Source organism: Mustela nivalis (assembly GCF_964662115.1).
Source record: "Mustela nivalis genome assembly, chromosome: 1".
NCBI classification, from domain to species: domain Eukaryota; kingdom Metazoa; phylum Chordata; class Mammalia; order Carnivora; family Mustelidae; genus Mustela; species Mustela nivalis.
The window spans coordinates 87,501,029-87,525,815 of record NC_139020.1 but is presented as its reverse complement, the minus strand read 5'-3'; the positions used below and the strand labels follow the sequence as shown (position 1 = coordinate 87,525,815).

The 24,787-nt window shown below is 32.2% G+C and overlaps 1 protein-coding gene across 1 annotated transcript in view; it reads left to right on the top strand.

The window, feature by feature from the left end:
* Window positions 1–24,787, top strand: part of SI (sucrase-isomaltase) — a gene marked incomplete at both ends in the record, with an annotated part of 103,707 nt that overhangs the window by 77,067 nt on the left and 1,853 nt on the right. Inside the window, 12 exons of the mRNA XM_082738358.1 lie at window positions 1,949–2,036; window positions 2,959–3,097; window positions 8,779–8,912; window positions 9,940–9,974; window positions 10,060–10,176; window positions 13,300–13,448; window positions 15,460–15,544; window positions 15,629–15,685; window positions 16,287–16,411; window positions 19,309–19,397; window positions 22,889–22,938; window positions 23,147–23,314. Of these exons, the coding sequence (XP_082594484.1) occupies window positions 1,949–2,036; window positions 2,959–3,097; window positions 8,779–8,912; window positions 9,940–9,974; window positions 10,060–10,176; window positions 13,300–13,448; window positions 15,460–15,544; window positions 15,629–15,685; window positions 16,287–16,411; window positions 19,309–19,397; window positions 22,889–22,938; window positions 23,147–23,314 (1,236 nt within the window). The remainder of the gene's footprint in view (window positions 1–1,948; window positions 2,037–2,958; window positions 3,098–8,778; window positions 8,913–9,939; window positions 9,975–10,059; window positions 10,177–13,299; window positions 13,449–15,459; window positions 15,545–15,628; window positions 15,686–16,286; window positions 16,412–19,308; window positions 19,398–22,888; window positions 22,939–23,146; window positions 23,315–24,787) is intronic.

The window sequence follows — 24,787 nt, the reverse complement described above, 5'->3', positions numbered from 1 at the left end:
CAGAAGAAAACACAGAAATGGACACACAAATAATGATCAACTAATCTCTGACAAAATAAGAAAGAATATCTAATGGAAAATGCCACTGTCTTCAACAAATGAAATTGGGAAAAATGGACAGCAAAATGCAAAGTGAAACTTGACAACTTTTTTATACCATGTACAAAAATAAATTCAAAATTGATGAAAGACATAAATGTGAGACAGAAAGCCATCAAAATTCTAGAGGAGAATGCAGGCAGCAACCTGTTTGACATAGAAACTTCTTACTTGAAGCAAGGGAAACAATAGCAAAAATGAACTCTTGGTACTTCAAGATAAAAAGCATCTGAACAGCGAAGTAAACAATCAACAAAACTAAAAGGCAGCCTATGGAATGGGAGAAGATATTTGCAAATGTCTCATCAGATAAAGGGTTAGTATGCAAAACATATAAAAAAGTTACCAAACTCTACACCCCAAAAAGAAATAACCCAGTTGAGAAATGGGCAGAAGACACAGACGTTTTTCCAAAGAGACAAACAAATGGCTAACAGACATATGAAAAGATGCTCAACATCACTTGGTATCACAAAACTACAAATCAAAACCATAACGAGATACTACTTCACACCTGTCAGAATGTCTAAAATTAGCAACATAGGAAAGAACAGGTGTTGGTGAGGATGTGGAAAAAAGGGAACCCTATTACACTGTTGGTGGGAATTCAAACTGGTGCACCCATGCTGGAAAACAGTATGAGAGTTCTCAAAAAGTTAAAACATAGACCTATCTTATGATCCAGCAATTGCACTACTAAGTATTTACCCAAAGGATACAAAAATACTGATTCAAAGGGATACATGCACCCAAATATTTATAACACTATTATCAACAATAGCCAAATAATGGAAAGAGCCCAGTTGTGCACTGGCTGATGAATGGATAAAGTGGTATGTGTATGTCTATATATATATAGACACACACAATGGAATATTACTCAACCACAAAGAAAAAAATGAAATCTTGCCTTTGACAAAAACATGAATGTAACTAGAGACTATTATACTAAGTGAAATAAGGCAGTCAGAAGAAGACAAATACCAAATGATTTCACTCATATGAGAAATTTAAGAAATGTAACAGATGAATATGTGGGAAAAAAGAGAGGCTAACCATGAGACTTTACTGCAAAGAGCAAACTTAGTGTCGCTGGAGGGCAGGGGGGCAGAGGGATGGTTTAAATGGGTGATGACTATTAAGGAGGGCATTTGTGATGAGCACTCATGTTGTAGTTGAGTTATGGATCACTAAATTCTATACTTAAAAAATAAAAGTAAAAAAAAAAGAAATAAATATTCTGTGTGTAAACTGTATTTTCTGATTTTAGAAAATCACATAAAATTGCATTTTTGAAAAAAAAAGTTGATTGAAGGCTCTAGAGCAGGAGTGGAGAGAGGACATGGGAGAATATGCACATTATAATTTAATTTTATGTCTAGAAAACAGAAAATTTACTTAAAAAAATTTTTTTTTACTTATTTATTTGACGCACAGAGATCACAAGTAGGCAGAGAAGCAGGCAGAGGGAGAGAAGAGGGAGGAAGCAGGCTCCCCGCCGAGCAGAGAGCCCAATGCAAGGCTCAATCCCAGGACCCTGAGATCATGACCTGAGCCGAAGGCCGAGGCTTAACACACTGAGCCACCCAGGAGCCCCCAGAAAATTTACTTTTTATTTATATTCTATCTATAGAGAAATATAGGGCATTTTGTGTTTTACAAAAGGGGTCATGAAATGTAAAAAAGAAAAACAGATAATTTAAATATTTTAGTATTAAGATACCTTATAGTTTTGCTCCTTAGAATAGTGAATGTGCTCAAATATGCTTCTTTAATTTATTGGCTCTCTGAATTATTTCCTTTGAGAATATATGTTCTAAATTTTTAAATTCACTCTTCTCTCTTTAAGGACATGAATGAACCATCAAGTTTTGTACATGGAACAGTCAGCAATCAATGCAGAAATAAAGAGTTAAATTATCCACCTTATTTCCCAGGTACAATATTGTTGCTATACCTTTGATGTTATTGGTATTTATTTATCTGGTTTATATACCTTATAATGTAGGGAATAGGTTTCACATTTGTAATTCCCACTACCCATCTATACATTGAATCATAACTCAACCCATTACCAAAACTATTTAACATTATTTTTAGAAGAAAAATCAAGAAATATGTTTTATTTATATGAACATACTCCTAACTAAACATGCTTAAAATTGTTACTTTGAGTTTCTTGAGAATATTCTAAGTTTTGAAAATTCTCAATAATTCTTAAAATTAAAAAAAGAAACTTTTATGGAGTTTTCTTTTTAAATCTTTCTTCATTAGGAAAAAAATGAGAGAATACCAATAGCATTTCTTTGGTTGTCCCTGACCCAGATAAAAGGGGTCCAGTCACTCAATATTCATCCTCATACTCTCATGTTCATAAACTCTTGACACCTAAAGTTATGGAAAAGCTCTGAAAAAAGGCATCTTTATCTGAGAAAAAGTGGATCAAAAAATAGTGCTCTTATAGCGCTTGTCCAGTTCTTACCCCCAGGGCTTTGTGTTTCCAAATGGATTTTTAATAAAAATTTATTTAATCAGTATGTCTCAAAATATAGTAGACTTTTAGTAATACCTTTTTTTCAGGTTTTTATTAATTCATGTTAATTGGTAACAGTTTGTTGCTCTAAATGTTACCTTAAAATTTTTTATGTTTTTCAGTCACAATTGTAACTATAGTCACTTACAGTTACAGATTTTTTTCATTTTTAATTCGCAGAGAAGAAGTGTGCAAATGATTAAAAATCAATATTATTTTAAAACAATGATTAATGCTTTTGTCACAAGAACTTATAGATATGATTTACATATTTGCAAACAGGGTACTTTATAATACATTGATATTTTTCCATTGATTCTCCCCAGAACTCACAAAAAGAACTAATGGATTACATTTCAGAACTATGTGTATGGAAACCGAGCAGATTCTTAGTGATGGATCATCTGTTTTGCATTACGATGTTCATAATCTGTATGGATGGTCACAAATGAAACCTAGTTATGAGTAAGCAATGTTCATAATTATCCTTTTTGACTCTTCATTGTCTTCTAGAAGTAAATTTAATGTTTTACCTACTTCAAGAGTTTTTCCCTGCTGACCTTATCTGGTAGCACTTTCCTTCCCAATGCTGTCTGTAACTTACTTTGTCTTTTATGGCACTTATAATTATTGTTTTTCTCTCGCTATCTCTTTCTTTTCCTTTCTCTTGATTTATATCATTATATCATTGTTTTAAATTTTCATCCCATTCCAAAAGCAATTCTGAACAATTTTATTTTATCCTTCACTAGCTCATAATAGCACAGTGATTAATAAATAATAGGTGCTCAATAAATGGTTGTGAATGAATAAATGAATAAATAATATATAATTGATGTCATTAATTAAGACATTAAAGTTTGGTTAAATCTGTTGTTTAAATCCATAACAACCAATTTAGAATATGTGAAAGTGAACTTTATTTAATGTCCACAATAAACAAACTGTTATGTGAGGCCAGTGATGATGGAACACAAATCATTCTTTGAATATCAAGTCTTCATTAGCACTGTCCAGTAAGACTTCTTTTTGTAATGATAGAAATGTTTTATAATTCTGGGTTATCCAATATGGTATCTACTATCCATGTAAAGCTGTCGAGCAATATGGCTAGTGTGACTCAGAAATGGTATTTTATTGTATTTTATTTTTTAAGATTTTATTTATTTATATAATTGAGAAAGAGTGCAAATGGAAGGATGGGCATAAGAAGAGGGTGAAAGAGAGAATCTCAAGCTGACTCCTTACTGAGTATGGACCCTGATGTGGGGTTTGCTTAATTCACAACCCTGAGATTATGACCTGAGCTGAAGTCAAGAGTTGGATGCTTAACCAACTGAGTCAGCCAGTCATCCCCAGAAATGGAATTTTAATTTTTTAAAATTGCAACAAATTTAAATTTAAGTTGAATGGCTAGTGTATATCATGTCACACAGTGCAACTCTAGGTCAATGGCTCTTAACTACACAGTATAATCACCTGGAGATTTTTTTAAAAAATGTATTTATTTAATTAGTTTGTAGTATACCTAAGATCTGAATTTTTAAAAATTTTCCAGGTGATTCCAATGAGCATGTATTTATAGTATATGACTGGAGTTGGTAAAAGAATGAAAAGCATTTTGGAGTAAAGTGTATGGGTAATATTTCCTCAGTTAGTGAAACATGCTTATTTAGCACCATACTTCTCAACCTGAAAGAGGTGAATTATCTAAGATATTATTCCATGAATGTATGACAGTAGATTTGTTCAACAAATTCTAATGCAGGGACACTAAAATCATGTAGAAAGACTATGAAATGTAATTTTTAAGAGTAAACACATTGATCTTCAGTAGTTGTTTTTTTTTTTTTTTAATTTATTTTTTATTTTCAGCATAACAGTATTCATTATTTTTCACCACACCCAGTGCTCCATGCAATTCGTGCCCTTTATAATACCCACCACCTAGTACCCCAACCTCCCACCCCCCACCCCTTCAAAACCCTCAGATTGTTTTTCAGAGTCCATAGTCTCTCATGGTTCACCTCCCCTTCCAATTTCCCCCAACTCCCTTCTCCTCTCTAACTCCCCATGTCCTCCATGCTATTTGTTATGCTCCACAAATAAGTGAAACCATATGATAATTGACTCTCTCTGCTTGACTTATTTCACTCAGCATAATAATCTCTTCCAGTCCCGTCCATGTTGCTACAAAAGTTGGGTATTGGTCCTTTCTTTTTTTTTTTTAAATGGGACAAATCTTTCTTTAAATTTATCCTACTGGTACATAGTTTTGGAGCACAGTTATTCTCACTTTTTGTCCTCAGCTAACCAAATTTTATCATAAAAATACAGATATTAAAAAGAACAAAATTACTGAGAACTGACTGATAATCTTGGTGACAAAATTTACCCATTTTGAGATGAAACTATGTAGTTTAAGGGAAACTGAAAAATCATTTCTTCACTGAGGTAGTAATTTGAACTTCTGGAACACATGTCATGGTTCCAATACACTGTGGGATGCTTAATAAATTTAAGGAAATGTAGGTAAATTTCTAAATAGTTGATATACAAAGTTTTAGGAAAATTTAGGGATATGTAAAATATATTTTACTCTTAAATAACAAACATTATGAAGAAGAGATTGTCACAATCTTCCAAAGAACATTTTTTTAAAATTTAAAGTCACAATACATTTCTTTAATAGTATTAATTTTGCTCCTATTCATAAAATTTTCAATAAAAATTTCAACCACATTTGTTATTTAAATTATACAGAGTAATGAATTTTAATGTTGAGTTATATAATAGCTCAATTTACACATAGCCTTAGACTTTCAGGTTTTAGATATTTTCTTGATATTTATTTTTTTTCAGTTACATTAGTAAAAAATGTTGAACTTTCAGAAATTTCAGAGATTAAATATAATCTATATCTTTAAAAACCTTGACAAATGTAAAAGAACAGTATAAATAATTACATTTACATTGAAGTGAAGGATGGATAGTAAGGACTTTTTATTACTCATTGGGGAAAAGTGAAAGGATTAAAAACAAATTTTTTTCTTCAAGTTATCCAAACTATAGCATTCATTTTATCATTCCTTTTTTTTTTTTTTTTTTTTTTGATGCTGCTTTTGTCTTTCAAAACTGGTGCAGGTTTAACATGCAACTAGTTTTTGCTACTGTCCTCTTCACTAAACATGTCACAAACAAGAAAAAAAAAAAACAAAAACAAGGAAAGAATACAATGAATGGACTCAGAAACAGGAGATAAATAATCAGCTTGAGAAACTGCAGTTTTAGAGGAAGGACCTTGGATATCAGTGGCAAATGAAGTTCCCATACAAAAACGTTCAGCCTTCAATAGCTCTCTTTCTCTTATTTAGAATTCAATGTTGAACTGAAACAAAGTCTGTGCTTCTAATGTAATAATAATTACACTATAAAAATTACCTCAAATTGTGTTCAAATTCCAAACAATTATCCAAGTATTTTATATCTATATATTTTGTATTTTCAACTTCAATAATACCTTGATATAATTTTTTATTTTTTATAATACCTTGAGTGACTTTATAGATTATTATATATTTTTCATGAGAGGGGATGTAGAAAAATCAAAATCTTTATCTCCATCTGGACAAAAGGGAGGTTTGGTGTTAAATATGTGATTTTTAAGTAAATCCCCCAGATTTTTGTAATCATAATTTTGAATGGAATAAAAAAATCAATAGATACAATTTATTTTCTCAGATATTCCTATAGACTTTTTTCCCAAAAATTTGAGATATTTTTAGAAGTTTTTAAATTCTTTTAAAAATGCTAATGGAAGCAACTGTAAGCACAGAATAAAAATACTTCCCTAACACAACATTAAAATCCTTTCTATGTTAGATTTTGCAAAATCAACTGATAACAAAGGAAAAGCTGTCCTACAGGTGAAAAATGTTTCTTAAAATTAAGCTATATTCATTATGACTAAACTATTTGTAAAGTTGGGAACATGTCAAAAATATTTGGAAAATATTTATAGTGGTGAGACTTTTAAATTATATCTCTAGTAGTTGCAAGTGATTTCTCAAGAGTTTTGTTCCCTAATATTCTCCGAATGGTTACAGAGGAGATTCTTCTAAGGTCCTTAAGATAAAATTATTATGAAAATAATTAACAAAATTCTTCTCAACCAGAAATCTAGCAAAACATTTGTTCAGTTATTGATTTAAAGTCTCAGTAAAAAAAAAAAAAAAAAAAAAATGTTGCATACAGCAGGAAAAAAAGGAATTCTTTAAGAATGTATATTTCATGGGGCCATCTGGGTGTCTCAGTAAGTTAAGCATCTGCCTTCTTCTCAGGTCATGATCCCAGGACCCTGGGATCGAGCCCCATGTAGGGATATCCACTCAGCAGAAGCTTGCTTCTCTCTCTCCCTGGCTTTCCCCCTGCTTGTACTCTCTCTCTCTCTCACTGTCAAATAAATAAATAAAATCCTTTTTTTTAAGATTTTATTTATTTATTTGACAGAGATTACAAGTAGGCAGAGAGGCAGGCAGAGAGAGAGGGGGAAGCAGACTCCCCACTGAGCAGAGAGCCTGATGTGGGGCTCGATCCCAGGACCCTGAGATCATGACCTGAGCCGAAGGCAGAGGCTTTAACCCGCTGAACTGCCCAGGCACCCAATAAACAAAATCTTAAAAAAAAGAATACATATTTCTTGAATGTGAATATATTAGGAATTTGGGACCTTAATCTTTATAAATAGTTTTTGTATTAGTTAATTAAAATTAATTTTGTTTGCAAATGAACTAACCTTAGAATAAAAAAAAAAAGAATATACATTTTCACATATATTTTTAGATTGATCATCGGTTTTTTATTCTCTATATAAATAATCATTCATTTCTTGTTAAATGTCAGCAAATATATATGATGTGTGTTAAATATATTAATGTTCCTAAATAGACTATATACTCATATTTATGGTAGAAACTGAAACAATGAAAATAGTTTTCTTGTATGATCTTTTTAAAGATGGACATACATGCAAGTAGGAAATTTTAAATTAGCGAATACAATGTGGTCTTTATTATTAATAGATGGTTAAATATATCATCCTACGTCCATTGAAAACACTTTTAGTTTCCTATAATTTTGACATGATATATTCATTAATACAAAACTATCTTGAGCTACTAGTTTATCCCAAGCACTATATTAGGTGCAAAAAATAGAAAGAAGATTAAGACGTTATCTCTAACTTCAAGAATCTCAAGATCTCACTGAAGAAACTTTATGTATAAAGAAATCAGAACAAACACTGTAGTCCAAAATGATTGTGAAGTGTGCCTAATTAGCTATTTGAAGTATTTTTTTTCCTGAGTAGTTCTGTACTCCTTATTCATATGCATTTTATTTTAAATAAAATAAAAATAAACACTTTACTTCCATTAATATTGGGATATTTTCTACTTCAGATGCTTTTATAGTATCACACAGAAAGAGATGCAGATAATATAAAATAATACATTATTATATATTTTTTAGCACTAGACTATGTTTTAAAATGAATAGTAGTAAGTCACTGAAGTCTCTTCAAAGATTGAGTAGGGGTAAAAAGAAAAAAAAATATATGAGGTAATTTGTAAAATTCATTCTCTTGAAATCTGGCTTTGGTTAGATTCTGTACTTGGAATAGAACAGCTAGTCTTATTTTAAACACCCAAAAAACCTTGCTCACTTTAATCTACCTTCTCTAAAACAGAGAGTATTGTGGCAAAGAGTCTCTGTAGAGTGATATGGAGGTTAAGTGTTGACAAGTTATAACTGAGAAGTATTGGAACAACCAATATTTAGAGCCTAGACCTTTATTCAAGAGAACACAGTTAAATAGAATAAAATGAGGTCATTAAAAAAAAATCTTAAGCTATAACTATTTAGTTGATTTAATAACTTCAGTAGTTAACTTGTATTCATTGAGCAAAGAAACAAAGGCTACTTAGGCATGTCAGTCTAGTAAATGTTGGAAGGGAAAGAACAAGTTTTAGTAACAGACAACAAAAACACCACACACACACACATACACACTTTTTTTTTTTTAATGAGGTGTTCATAAATAGAAATATCTGGAAATACCTCATGTGAAAATTCTCCATCTATTTTAGTGCATTGCAGAAAACAACTGGCAAAAGAGGAATTGTTATTTCTCGTTCCACATATCCTACTGGTGGACAGTGGGGAGGGCATTGGCTTGGAGACAACTATGCACAATGGGACAATTTGGACAAATCAATCATTGGTATGTGAGTCACCATCTATATCATTACGCTATTGAGTTTTCCTTTAGGTATTCACTTTTGCAGGAACTAGATACTCACTTTTGCAGGTATTCACTTTTGCAGGTACTAGTTCGATATAACTTATAAGTTCTTTTGAGAAACATACTTTTGCATCATATTTTATAACAAATAGCATGATGAAAAGAGAGTGGACTAGAAAGTAGGATCTGGGATGTGTTATAGAAAATAATGATATCTACCTAGTTTATTTTGAGGAAATAATTTCATTCTTTTTGGTCTCAGTTCCCTGGGAAAGGTCAGGAACTGGGAAGGATAATATCTAGAGCTAAGAATAGAAATGGATAGAAATTCTAGATTCTAGGGAATAAGAATACTCATAGATGCTAAAGAATGGAACACTTCAAGCCACATTTTTAAGGAGTCTTTTGACAATCGTTGGGTAAATAGTAAATAAGACGTTATTATTTTAAAGGGGGAAATGGATAATTTTCTGTTTGAGATCTAGTTTTAAAAATTCTTTTACTGTTTACATTAAGATTCAAGGAAAACAATCAGTGTTTTACAAATACTACTTTGAAAGGAGAGCTGGGATATCACATGAATCCTATATTACTGAAGAGGTCTCAGATGATTTTATTTAATAAAAATGATTTTTTATTTCCCAAATGATGAGAGCCTTGGTTAAATAATTACATAGACAGCTGTTTATTAAAAAAATTAAACCAAGGAAAATACTACCACTTTTTTCTCATACTGTAATGTACTTATAACCATTTTGTGCTCTAAATGTACCAACTTGAAAGTCACAAAGAAGAATAGTATTTTATTTTTATAAATGTCATTAACACTATAACATAAAAAACTTGAATAGTGTAAGAGGAAATGATAGAAAGGTATATGAATAATCTGAAAACTGTATCATTGGATTAGGTTGTTAGAAATAAGACATCTTTATAAATAGAAAAAATCAAATATCAAAATATATGAAAAAGTAGCTTTCTAAGATTTTTCCTGATTTTTTTTTAGGTATGATGGAATTTAGTCTCTTTGGAATCTCATATGTAAGTATTTCTATTCCTTTTATCTTTATAACTTACAAAGATTAAGAAACAAACCATTAAAATTAAACATCACAATATGTTTTAGACTGGAGCAGATATTTGTGGTTTCTTCAACAATTCAGAATATGAGCTCTGTGCCCGCTGGATGCATCTTGGAGCATTTTATCCGTACTCAAGAAATCACAACATTGCTTTTACTAGGGTATGTAGTTACTACATTTACTCTCATTCCTTTCCCCCTACTAACTTTGGAAGTTTTTAAATAGAATTCACCCTCTGCACTACAGGGGAAGGGAGGGAAAACTGAATGAGAAGAAATCAGAGAAGGAGACAAACCATTAGAGACTCTGAACTCAGGAAAACAAACTGAGCGTTACAGATGGGAGTGGGAGTGTGGGGTAACAAGGTGATGGGTATTAGGGAGGGCACATGTTGTGATGTGCACTGGGTCTTATACACAATTAATGAATCGTTGAACACTACGTCAAAAACTAATGATGTACCATATGTTAGCTAATTAAATATAATAATAATAAACAAAAATCATCACAAATAAAAAAAGAATTCACCCTATCAGGCTGATTTTCAATGCATACTTTGTATGAACCTCTTTACATTTACTTAGGGCATCTGAGCTCATTGTTTTCAGAATTTTCTGATTTGGGTTACTTTATACTTTGGACTTTAGAACTTGGTCAGCTGACATACTTACTGCGGTTCTGTATAATTTTGGAAAAGTCAGGGGAGAAAAAAAACCCACTTCTTGAACTTCTTTCAACTGAGACAAAACAATTAAATAAACAGCTTCAAACTAAATAATCAGGGAAAAGTCATTTGAAATACTACTATCAGTGTATGAAAATGAGCAGATTTAAAAGGCAAATGTTAAGATAATGAGTTGAGAAATCAAGAAAAAAAAAGAAAAAGGAATTATGGGGGCTAATTCTTGTGTTGTGGCACAACTCTCCATGTTACTAAATTGTCTGAAAGAAATTTTTGGAAAAGAGAGGTGACAATATTAAAAGTTATGGAAATGTATTAATAATTAGAGGCAATACCTAATTAAGTGCTAAATTTTGTGATATTGACTTTTAATGAAGTGCAGAGAAAAGATGAATTATCAAAATGCACCTCATGGAAAAGTTGCAGATAGAGCTGGTCTTTGAAGGATGGGTTCTAGCAGTAGTAACTGAGTGGTGGAGCTTATCACGTGCTGTGAAATCTTTTTGTCCATCCTGGGAAGTGTTAGAGGGAAGGATATATTTTAGAAAATGAAAATAGAAATCTATATAAGGATAGAAGGCAGTATGAGACTACATTTTGGAAGAAAGTTTGGCAATAACATAACTTGTTGGAATAAGAATACTTTAACAGGAAAACTTGCTGTCAATAATGCAATTTAGGAACCTGTAACATTGGAAGAGTAAAATGAATCAATAAAACCTGCACAGGGATTTATTCAACAAGTATTTATTAAGAGTCTACCATTTAATATTTATAAATTCCCTGCCCCATGATTCATATAATGTAGGCAGGATAGAGATAATAGGCAAATATGTATATGTAAGTGTGTATGTATAGCCAGATATAAATAAATGCATATGAGGGAAAACAGTGAAAGCTAAAGTGATAGGGATTTATGAGGACTCAGTTTTAGAAGCAGTACTTAGGAAGGTCCTCTTGCTTGAAATGACTTAAGCGTTAGAGTGGAGACTTGAGTGAAGCACAGCAACCAAAACCAATATAAGGATATGGGAGAGAATTCAGGTAGAGGGTGCAAGTGAAAACCTCCAAGATGGGAGGTGGCTGGAGTTTTGGAGAAGATGAAATGGAGGAAGAAAAAAACTGAGGAAGTATTTTTAAATAAAAATCTATGGAACAGAAGCCTCAACTTAAGTTCAATTATGAGGTAGTATAATTGAATTTAGGGATGCACAGTTTAGAATTAAGATCTTCTGTATTGTTAAAATTGAAATAATGTCAGCGAGGTCAGTAAGTTAAGAGATGATTTTTACCTCTTCTTATCTTTGGAAGTGGTAACAATAGGATCAGTTACTGTTTACTAATTTTTGAACCACTTTACTTTCAAGGTTTTGCCTATTTTAACATTATTTTCCATATAACAATGGTAACAGTCATCATAAAGCTTTCTTACTACCAAAATCTAAAAAAAGTTGGCATCTGTATGGATATGGCATAGTTCTTAATACCATCATTCCTATTGATACCAGCAAAAAACATGGAAAGTATTGCCCCCTGGAGTTATGTGGCAGCCTGTTTTTTTCCTAGCACAAATTAAAATGTAAAATATGAATCACTGTCCCTACTATATTTTAACCAGTAAATGCAACGTGTTTTTTTTTTTTTTTTTTTTTTGAGAGAAAGAGAGAGCTGTGCAAGTGGGGGGAGGGGCAAAGGGAGAGAGACAGAATATTAAGCAGGCAACATGCTCAGCACAGAGTCTAATGGGGGGCTCCATCCCTTGACTCTGAGGTCATGACCTGAGCCCAATCAAGAGTTGGAGGATTGGAGTCCCTGTGTGACTCAGTGAGTTACCTATCTGCCTTTGGCTCAGGTCGCGATCCCAGGGTCCTGGGATTGAGCCACATAGGGCTCCGTCCTTAGCAAAGAAACTATTTCTCCCTTTCCATCTGACACTCCCTCTACTCATGCTCTCTCTCTGTCAAATAAATATATAAAATCTTTATTAAAAAAAAAGTTGGATGCTTAACGGACTAAGTCACTCAGGTGCCACACAACATTTTGAACAGGTTTTAATCTTTGCAGTGTCAATTTTCGTTTTTACCTTGAGTGCATATTCCAGAGGAGACTAGGGCATTCCCTTCTTTCTTGTTCAGAATTAATTAGGTCCTCTCTTTCTCCTATTTGATTAATTCTTTCATATCATAATTTATCCATTTCTCATGAGAACACACAGTGTGGGGGCATCACCAAAATGAGCTCTGCATGTCTATTTCTGCTTTTGTACAGCATTTCATTTCTTTTCTAGTCTTTTCATTCCTATACTGATAATCACCATGATTGACAATGTATTTGCTACCTATTCAAATATGAACTGCTCTTTACATATGTTCATCTAAAGTGAATCAAGCTATTTGCATTTTTAATTAAAATATGTTCTTTCTTCATCATATGAGATAGAAATATTACTGCATAAGATCTTTGTGATATTTGTGAAGAAAGTATATACCACATGCAATGGATGAATATTATTTTCTACTTTTTATTCTCCAATCATGTATTTGAAAATTATGATTTAAACAAGGACAAGAGCTTATGACTATTTCATTCTACTTTGTTTCAGAGACAAGATCCTGCTTCTTGGAATGCAACTTTTTCTGAAATGTCAAGGAATATTCTAAATATTAGATACACTTTATTGCCTTACTTCTATACACAGATGCATGAAATTCATGCTCATGGGGGCACTGTTATTCGACCCCTTTTGCATGAGTAAGCACAAATTCTTCTTTTTTTTTTTTTTTGCCAAAAGGGGACAAATTTCATTTAATTTACTCAGTAATCTCATAAAGTGTAGAATATTTGAAATTGGAAGTGTTTTCATTGCTATTTTAATTTAAAATTTGGGTTAATAAACATTTACATAAATAAGTATTAATAAACAGGGTGGTATTAAAATAAAACATTAATCAGTTATTGAAAAGTAATAATTTTTATAATTACTATATTCCTAGTGTTTAGATTTACATACCTTTTTATATTGAATATTTTAAAAATGAAGGCAAGTAATATTATCTCTACACAATAATTTGATTAATTGAAGTTAGTAACAGTTAAGTAAATCTACCATATATATGTATGCCTAACTGAAGAAAACTGTCTCACCTTTTCTTGGAGATGTGTTATAGAGCACCCTAGAACAGTGCTAGTATTTTGCTTAGAAAATGGTTTTGGATTCACTCCTTAAAGCTTAAACTGATATATGATCAAATCTTAAAATTCTTTTCTACTAGCATAGTTGTAAAAATTGTAGCTTGTCCTATTTTTAAGGCAAATACCAGCTAACTCTTATTGTTTATGTCACACACACACACACACACACACACACACACACACACACACACACACACTATATTACCAGAGTAATTGAGTGAGGTGATTTGTTAGATGGTACAATTGATAAATCAGTAATATATTTGCTAAATTAAATAATAGTATGCAAGGCAAAATGACAAACGTAATAGATTGATCAATATGCCATCTGTTCTGATGACAGGATCTTAAACAATAACAGGTTTTCCTAAATTTATATTATCCACCAGTTACTTTATTAATTTATCTACCATAATCCATTCTTTATTTCTGGTAAATTTCTATTAATATCTGCCTCTATTATTTCCACAGTTTGTCTTCTCCCTATTAACTTCCCAGAAGAGTCAGAGTATAAGCTCTAAACTGAATCCCCAATCAGAAACATTATTATTAACTTTGCAGACTCTTGTCCTACTGAGTACATCTTGGCCCTTTATCCCACGAAAAGTACAGGAAGCAGTAAATTCAGCAGTCCACCTTGGCATGAATCTGTTTGTGGAAGAGTGAAACAACAGCAAAAGAACAAATTGAAATGTGCAGTTCTGTTTCAGTTAGAGAAAAAAATTTGGACATTTAATAGTGACTATTCTGGAACTATGAAGAACAGATTTTGGTGTTCTCAACCTTTGTACCTGAAATTCCGAAATACATTAAATGCACTATTCAGTGAGCTCTAATTTAAGTAAGAGAAGCAAAATCTTTATTATTCTTTTCTCATTTCTCTTTCTTTCTTTCTTTTTTTTATTATTATGAACTCTGGGAAACAAAAATTTTTTAATTACTGAATCAAGATATTTATTTATTTATTTATTTATTTATTTATTTATTTAATTCATTTGGCAGAGAGAGATAGCAAGAGAGAGAGAGAGGGAGAGAGCACAAGCAGGAGAAGTGGCAGGCAGAGGGAGAAGCAGGCTTCCTGCCAAACAGGGAGGCTGGTAAGAGCTCCATCCCAGGACGCTGGGATCCTGACCTGTGCTGAAGGCAGACGCTTAACCGACTTGAGCCACACAGGCACGAAATCAAGATTTCATATAGCACACTTTCCTCACAATTCTCTTCCAGACTATTTGTTACTTTTGTTTCCTAGTTTGTTGAACTTCTACAAGGTAAAGTTAATATTTGTACCTCTGTGAATTCTCTTCAAAGATTTCTCATTCAATTGGCCTTACAGAAATTCTCTGTGTTTTGTCAGGAAGTTTTGTTATAGTTTACATTAACTTGTAAAATATTGCACTACTTATTTAACATTAAATTCCAAATGATAGAATTGTTTTTGATTTGTTTATAGTTTGGTTTTCACTTCAGTCCACAAAAGTTTATACAGCAAAATGTGATTTGAATAATTATTTTATGATATTCAGGAGAAATGAAATTCTTTGACTTAATTATTTGTAAATATTCTGTCAAGGTTCTTTAATGACAAGATAACATGGGATATATTCAAGCAGTTCTTGTGGGGGCCAGCATTTCTGGTTACTGCTGTGTTGGAACCTGTAAGTCCTATCATATATTTTTGTTCACAAAATATTATTTTCCTTGACCTATATGTTTTTAATGACTGTATCTTTAAATTCCAGAGTGTTAAGTCTGTAATAGGCTATGTTCCTGATGCTCGGTGGTTTGATTATCATACGGTAAGTGGTTAGGGAATTCTGGGGAATTGACTAAAAACATATGAGTAACTGTTTTATACTAGCTTTTTCATTGGTGACATATTTGGTTTACTTTACACTTAAAAAGGTAAGATATTTCTTGCTAATTATAGCTGTATCAAATTAATACACAGTGAAAGAGTTAATTTATTCTGCCGTAGCTTATTATGGAGTCATTGATTTATTTTACTGAATAAACATAACATTGTACACAAAAAGGTCATTGTCCTGTATCAATATGCAAAATTACCATTAAAGGTTATATTGTCCTTCCAAGAATAATGTATATGACAAGCCAGGAATAACTTTTGTGACCTTTGAAAACCCACGAATTTTCTGCATGAGAGTATCACAAAAACAAATGGTGGTAAATTACTTTCAAAGCTATTAATAACTAAGAACTAAGTATATACTTTAAGTAACATGATTTCTCAAATACGTGTTTGAGTTTTTATTAATTTTTGTATGTGTATCAATTGATGTACTTACATCAGTATTTTTGTTTGATATATCAAACACCAATATTGCTGATGATTCCATTTCTTGCCACTTATGTTATTCCTTCCAACCTCCTCATTTCCAGGGCCAAGATATTGAAGTCAGAGGGCAGTTTCATAAATTTTATACTCCTTTAGATACAATAAACCTACATGTCCGTGGTGGTCACATCCTACCATGTCAGGAGCCTGATAAAAACACATTTCACAGGTAAGTGAAGTATTTACAAGAGCTCAGATTAAATTCTGAGATATGTCCTGCTAAAATTGTCAAGAACTGGGAAGGGTCTGAGATTTTACCTTATTTCCAACTGAACAAGTTACTCTGCCACAGTGTCATGGATGTTGGGTAAGAGACAAACGCCTTTCTTATTCATGGCATAGCAAGAGACTTGAATTTCATGTTTGCTTGGGGTTTCCTTGTCCCTGAAGTCCCATGGGGATGACCTAGGCCTAGACAGAAACTGCACATGTAGGAGGTTGTGTCACAGCTACGGAACTCCAGGCTTAGGCACTCAGCCCTTTATAATGGGCTGTAAGCAAACCTCTCCATTGTTTGCTTTTAAGGGGATTTATTATACTGGTCAGTAAATTTTTTAAAAAATTAATTTAAAAACAAACAATGCCCTATCTTCCAATACTGTTTACTTTAAAAGCATCCATTAAAATATAATTTAGGGGCACCAGGGTGGCTCAGTCAGTTGGGTATCCAACTCTTTATTTCTCCTGGGGTCATGATCTCAGGGTCGTGGGATCAAGCCCCACACAGGGCTCTGTGCTCATCCGAGAGTCTGCTTGAGATTCTCTTTCTCCCTCTCCCTTTGTACATCCCTACCCGTATGCAAGATATGCAGATATTTGAGACTCACGAATAATTGTCCTCCAGCATGATATTCCTTCTAATAGTAAGAAAGTTTCCTAGATCAAAATACCAACTAAAACTTCTTGTCTTCTGTATTGACAATTGAATCTCTTGTATTTTGAGTGGCTGCCTTATCTAAGTACTCATTTTTGATTTCTGACATGTGGAAAGAAATATTACTTACTTCATTGAAACATGATTTCTTAAATGAACTTTCTATAAACTTTAATCAAATATTGTTCAGAGGACTTCCTTTTCCTTCCACTTTTTCTAACTCCCTCTGTCAGTCCTGTGAAGTATTTCCAAACTCACTCTAGTTTATGAAAATGTAGATATCCATTGACAATATCACTGCTTCTTCAAACTACAAGTACACTGCTGCCCACAGAAGAACCAGGCCTGTTTTTTAGCAGCCTCATCCCATATAAAGATGAAAGATAATTCTTATTAATTCATATTTTCTAGACATTATCATTCATAACTGATGATCTGGCTAAGACCTTCTCTTCTTTGACCTAGGACCCCAACCTGGTATTCTCTCCCTCTTACTCAGCATTATATTCAATCTACCAAGGATCATGGCTCTACTCTGGCTTATGTGACTGATGTAAAAGTGAATCCTCTGACCAGAGTGTCTATTTCCATTGCCTAAATTCCTGTTTACACATTCAGATTTGGAAACTCAGTCTTGATTCTTCTCTTCTCATGCTGTATCCACTCATTTGGTGATCTACATGCTGACAGCCCTATTTGATATGCATGGACTTTTTCTATCTCCTAGAATAATCCAGATCCATTTCTTTCAATACTCTACCCTGATATTAATTTAAGAACAGAAAAACAATTATATCTGAGAAATGAGGGCTTCACAGAAGAGAACATTTATAAATTGGACCTCAAAGAATCCTTTTGTTATAAAAGACAAGTAGAGAGGCCAGTGTGTGTGTGAGTGTGTGTGTGTGTGTGTGTGTGTGTTTAGAGGGGTACAGTAAATAGGTTATTAGGGCTAGGTATATAGAAAGGGTAGAATGTAAACTGTGAAACACTTTTTAATCTTAAATTTTAAGTATGTTGGAAAATTGTGGGTTAAACCAGTTTTTAAATGTTGTTAATATATATTTATCTCTTGCACCTGTAACTATGAACTTGAAATATATACATTACATGTAAATATATATAGGTATTCATACTGAGATATAATAATGTCTTTATTAAGTTGCTGTAGAAATTTGAGCTCTAATGTTATGGATATTTTAGGGCAGTTCATGGCAGTACAAGTTTCAACATTTGTGATAGGAAAAGACAATTATATCTAAGCATAATTTGTCTGATAAATCCTTCCTTAAAAATATGAGTCTGTCAAACCAAATCATTTGTACAGTCAGCAAGGAAGCACATCTTAGTTCACAGATGGATCTGTGTAGGCACCAGCTTGGGAGGTATTGTCCATTTCAAGGATAGAAATTATAACTTTTGGGGTGCCTGGGTGGCTCAGTGGGTTAAAGCCTCTGCCTTCGGCTCAGGTTATGATCTCAGGGTTCGGGGATCGAGCCCCACATCAGGCTCTCTGCTTGGCGGGGAGCCTGCTTCTTTCTCTCTTTCTGCCTGCCTCTCTGTCTACTTGTGATCTCTGTCAAATGATAAATTAAAAAAAAGAAATTATAACTTTCATGCTACTCTTCACATTCTTATTAATAATTTCCAATGATAACTCAGTGATTCATGTATGGAAATGCGAGAAAGGTTTAAATTATAACAGATAAAACACTATTATATATGCTATAATAGCATATATAATAACATATATAACAGTGCATATTAATATAATAAATATTAATTAATATAATATAATTATATTAAATTAGTATTAAATATTAATATATAAATATTCATGTTTAATGGTCAGTGTCCAGATTAGCAGAGAGAATACTAAATAAATATATCAATTAACTTAATATGGTTTAAACCATTATAAATGAAGCCCTTTTTGATCTGTTAAGTAGGTGATCTTTTGAGATCAAAAGGCAAGCATATTTTCTGTTAAATATGAAGGATTTTATGGTTTATGTCATTCCCAGTAACTCATTATTAAGGGAAGACCTTTCATTTTCTCTGTTGAAAACAGTTTGTATTCTCATTGTTAATATTCTTACTTGTTTTCCTTTGGTTGTTCATATGGCTGCTATATCATAACTGAAGTCTGGTATTCTATATACATAGGTAAAATTATATATATATTTTTTTAGTCGAAAAAATTACATGAAGCTCATTGTTGCTGCAGATAATAATCAGACGGCACAGGGATCTCTGTTTTGGGATGATGGAGAGAGTATCGGTGAGTGTTCCATTTAATAGATAAATGTAATTGATGGCATACATATTATCTCACATTGCTTTTATGTTATCTGTTTTGTACCTTGGAAGCTGAATGAAAGGCTAATAAAATTATCCAAAGCTAAAGTAGCTTAATAATTAGCTAAATCAACTTTAAAACGTAATGTTCTAAACATCAAAGACTTTCCTCTTACCCTAAATGTAGTTAATCCTATGGGAAATGTCTGAATAACTAAGAAACATGTATGGGCAGAGAATGTATATTGATCATTTGTTACTCCCAGAAAGTAGCTCATGCCATTCACATGAGAGACATTCAGTACATGTAAGGTCACCTGAACTGAAATGCCACATTCCATGTGCACATGGCAATGCATAAAGGATGCCTCTAAAACATGAGATAGCCTAGAAACAAAACTTGACTTTGATCTCTGTATTTCATGCGTATTTGTTTTTTTAATTCAATATTATTTACATGAAAAGTTTAAGGATTTAAAATTAGATCTATGTTTACTCTATAGTCATAGAGTAATATGAGTTATAAAGTCATTTCTTTAGACCAGACAGAACTGCTAGGCTCACAGCCATGTGTGCTTTTCTGATCATTGTCACAGAATCCCTTAGTGTAGTTTATTAGGGTAGTTTATTGAAGATGCAGATCCTAAGGACCAGTTAATTTCCATTAATTTGGGTAGAAGCCCAGGTATCACCTTCAGGTGATTAGTGTGCTGTTAAGTAAACACTAGTTGTGGATTAGGGTTGTTGACTGCCATTAACAGTGTCACTCTACTAGATGGGAGTTCTGAACATTCTCTTCAAACAAACATCAGTCCTAAAAACTAACATCCATGTGGAGCTGATGTTCTCACAGGGCGGTTCAGTGCAATGAAAATAAGCTATCTGCAGAAGAGAGATCTTTCATTACTAGCCAAGACATGTATTTTTCAACTTTTTAGTTATATCATAGTTAATATTTTGCAACCCTAATAAACGGGAATCAATTTATTAGTAAATAAAGTATATTGGAAGGTTGATACAAGAATCATATGAATCAATCAAAGCAAGACTCTTAAAAACAAAACAAAAAATTTTTTTCCTACTATCTTTTGATTTAAGGTGAAGAATCAACCGCTATCAATTAAAACCCTATGTTTTTAATTTTTAATTTTTTTTATTTTTTATAAACATATAGTATATTTTTATCCCCAGGGGTACAGGTCTGTGAATGGCCAGGTTTACACACTTCACAACACTCACCAAAGCACATACCCTCCCCAATGTCCATAACACCACCCCCCTTCTCCCAACCCCCCTCCCCTCAGCAACCCTCTGTTTTGTGAGATTGAGAGTCACTTATGAAAACCCTATGTTTTTAGAGTTCTGACCTTTGTTAACATGTTAACTGGGGTTCTACAAAGTTTGCAGTCTTTCTCACCTGCTCCCAGCAGGCTGCACTTTAAATTTGCCTACAGTTTTCCAGGGTTGTAAAGTTGAGTTATACATTTGCATTCTTGTCTTAGAACCTTTGAATTTATGTACCTATCCAATAAATTAGTTCATTTGAACAGCAAGGGAGACAATGCTTCTCTTAGAAATTTTACTCCTGGTCTTCCTATCAAACTAAGATATAGATGAAAGAACTTGGTATGACCTTTGCCCTATTAAAGTTTCATAGCAGATTTTATTTTTTAATCATTGGTAAGAAAAAACATACTTCAAATATTTATTTATTATCTCTCTATGTAAGCATATAAGATTATTCTGGCCAATTATATTTGTTTTTTTTTTTTAATTGTATCTGACAAACTCAGTATATTTGTTGTAATCCGTATGAAGATTTCAGATAATTCCTTGAATTCTTGAATAAACAGCAACAACAATATATAACATATGTTTCAGCAGGTCAGACTCTCCAAAGAAGTGTTCTCTCTCAGCAAGCCTATCAATCTAATTAATAGGCACAGAACTATTTCCTTCTCTAAGTATATTCACATTTTATAAAATACTATTTGCTGACATATTTTTTTCTCTCAAAGAAAATCAAAGATAAAATACAGCAGTTTCCCCTTATCCATGGTTTTGGTTTCTGCATTTTCAGTTACCCATGAAAAACCCTGGTCTAGAAACAGATGATCCTCCCTCTTACAGTGTGAGGAGATCAGCAGTAGTTTTAATGCTGCATCTCCATGTCCAAGTCATTCATCTCAATTCATCTCCTCACCTAGGCATTTTATTATCTCCCATCATCACAACAAGAATAAGCATAGCACAGTAAGCTATCTTGAGAGTGAGAAACCACATTCACATAACTTTTATTACAGTATATTGTTATAGTTGTTCTATTTTATTATTAGTTACTGTTAATCTCTTTCTGTGACTAATTTATAAATTAAACTGTATCAGAGGTAAGTATTACAGGAAAAATCTTAGTATATACAGGGCTTGGGGATCTTAGAGTGTATACCCCCATATAAAGGGAGACTATTGTAAAATTATCTCAAAATTTGTGTATATTAAGTAAAGATTGTAGATTAGGTAAAATTAGTTACAGATTAAGCAGTTTTAAAAAATAATCATTTAACAAAATTCTGGCATGTATAAGTTTGAAAAGGAAAGTAAAATTTGTTACTTTTTCAATGTTATTTTAACACTTGTTTCAGTCATGCATTTAATTTACTTTTGCCTTTCTGCCTTACCTATGCTTATTTTGTTTTACATATAAACACAGTCTTAGAATTCAGGTAAATTTGGACTTTATTCCAGATTTTGTTAATAATTAGTTGACTCACTTTCAGCCATTTATTTAACTTCTCTGGAGCTCACATTCCTCTTCAACCATGAGAACAATAAAAAGGACATACCTCTTGGAGCAGTGTGATAAAGTACTTAAAAGTTGACAAATAGTAAGCACTTATATTTTAGCTGTCAAATTATTTTAAAAATTGATTTTAAATATGGTAAAATTATAATTAGGTAAAGAAATGAATATAAACCCCATGTTTTATCAGTTTGATTTCAATAGATCTCTCATAATCCCCAGCAATTGAATATTTTTTGTCAAATGACACTAAAGTAAGTTTCCATCATGCTCATTTTGCTTTATAAACATTATTATATTGTCAGTCATTGAAATGGCTGGTAAGTGACCACCAATATCACCACCCAATTCTGTTTATTAGTATACTTTTTTCACCCTGCCAGAGCCATGTTAAGGTGATTTTAGACCTGTCACTCTAGCATTAATCTCCAACAAATAAATACACACACACCAACCTGCCCTGTTCTTCTAGGATCCTCTCTGGGGACTCATCCTTCATATTAAAGTGCTCCTTGGACAGTTTTTGAACAAGTTAAATAAACTTAGAGAAAAATTAGATATGCATTGATGGTATTTGATACACTTTATACTAGGAAAGAGAACCAAACTATTCTAGTTTTTATTATTTTTCTTCTTTGGAAATATAAATATATAATCTTTTTGTCTCTCTACAGACACCTATGAAAAAGGCTTATATTTCTTGGCACAATTTAATTTAAATAAGGTATGTCAGTTAAATAATATTTGAAGTTTTGTTCCATATTTTATATTTCCATATTTTACATTTTTGTATAACATACCTCATTTGAAAAATATGAATAAAAATTTGCTATACTATGAAATACGTTTTGGTTAACAAATGTATGCTTTAAAAGATTTAATTGCTTTTGAAAGTGAGGGTTTACATTACTTCTTTGTCTTTGTCTTTATAGAATACCTTGACAAGCACTATACTGAAAAATGGTTACATAAACAAAAATGAAATGAGGCTTGGATTCATCGACATATGGGGGAAAGGAAAGACTGCTGTTAATGAGGTTATTCTTATATATAACGGAAATAGAGAAGTAGTTAAATTTAGTGAAAGCCTAGACAAGGAGGTAAGTGATACAAGAAAAAAATAATGGAGTTTTTAAAACATCTATATGGATGTCTTCTATTTCCTAAACCTAATGAAACATAATTATGGGTCACCTATCACCTCTGTTATTTATTTATTTTCCTTAAACTTCCTAATCGATCTCCATATTATCATTCATAGTAACTTGTCATATGAATCAATCTAGTGGCACCTGTGTTACAATTTTCCTGATGTAATCAAAGCAAGATTCAATTTACATTAAGCCTCTAAGTCACTGTTATCCCTATAAGGTAAAATGCCTTAAAATTTTTTTTAATATAATATGTCTACATTTAAGTATTTAATGCACCTTGGATAAAGTATGTTTGGAAATCCTTGCAAAATTAATAGAATTGTCTATTGGCACTTGAATAATTTGACATACAGGTATACAAGGATATAATTCATACATTAAACAAGGTATTGGAATTTTTATGTTAAATTTCCATTGCTACCAGTAATTAGTTCTTTTATTTTGAACAAATAATTTTAAGCCTTCCTTTTCTTTCAAATTCAATAAGAATATGCAAGTGAACAGTCTCTTCAGCTCCTTCCAATTCTAAATTCTGGAATCCATGTCCCAAAAATGTGGATTTCAGAGAACATATATTCTATATATGTTCTACATATATATTCTAGTCAACAGCTAACTGTTAGAAATGATCCAAGTACAAGGCTCTGGCTCTAATACTAAAATTTTGTGTGTGTATTACCTGTTAGTGTTAGAGCTGGATAAAAATTACTAGCCGTTAATCAACAAGTACTTCCAATACCTAACTTAAAAACAGTCGGTTATTTGACTGACTTCAACTTAAAAAAATAATGGTTGTGTCTTGGGCCACAGTCTTGTGTCCTCACAGATTTTACAAAGCTGAGGGGTAAACAGCACCTGGAAGATCATTCTATCCACTTGAAACTTACTGCTTTATTGTTGCTGGTGTTTTGTAGGCAAGTGTTATTTCCCCTTTAATGTAGAACTATGTTCTAATTACTATTTTGGCATCAAAATTCTTTTATTTCTTTAAGTTATATCAAGGTTGGAAAATTAGAGTTTTGTATACTTAATGTCCTTCCTTGGTAAAATAAAAGTTAATAACTCAGTGCCTCACCCCCATTTTTCTTCTTTTTAAAATTTCACTGGTTTCTAAAATTACAAAGTAAGGGAATCACTGATTTAAGCCAGTGGTCTCATGTGGCAGACCAAGAAACTGAGTCCTTCAAAGGGAAAGTTAATTCTCCAGGAATAGATAGTCAATGGTTATCTATCACAATTAGCAATCAGTGTATTTGAACTGCCCAATGTTCAATCAGATTAAGAAGGATAATTTGACATATATATTTTCTTGCTCCTTATTTAGTACTGCATTGGCAAAAATAAAGTTCATAATTTTTACTACAAAAATAAACCAAAACACTAAGGTGAACAATGACAAAAAAGATATTTTAAACATAT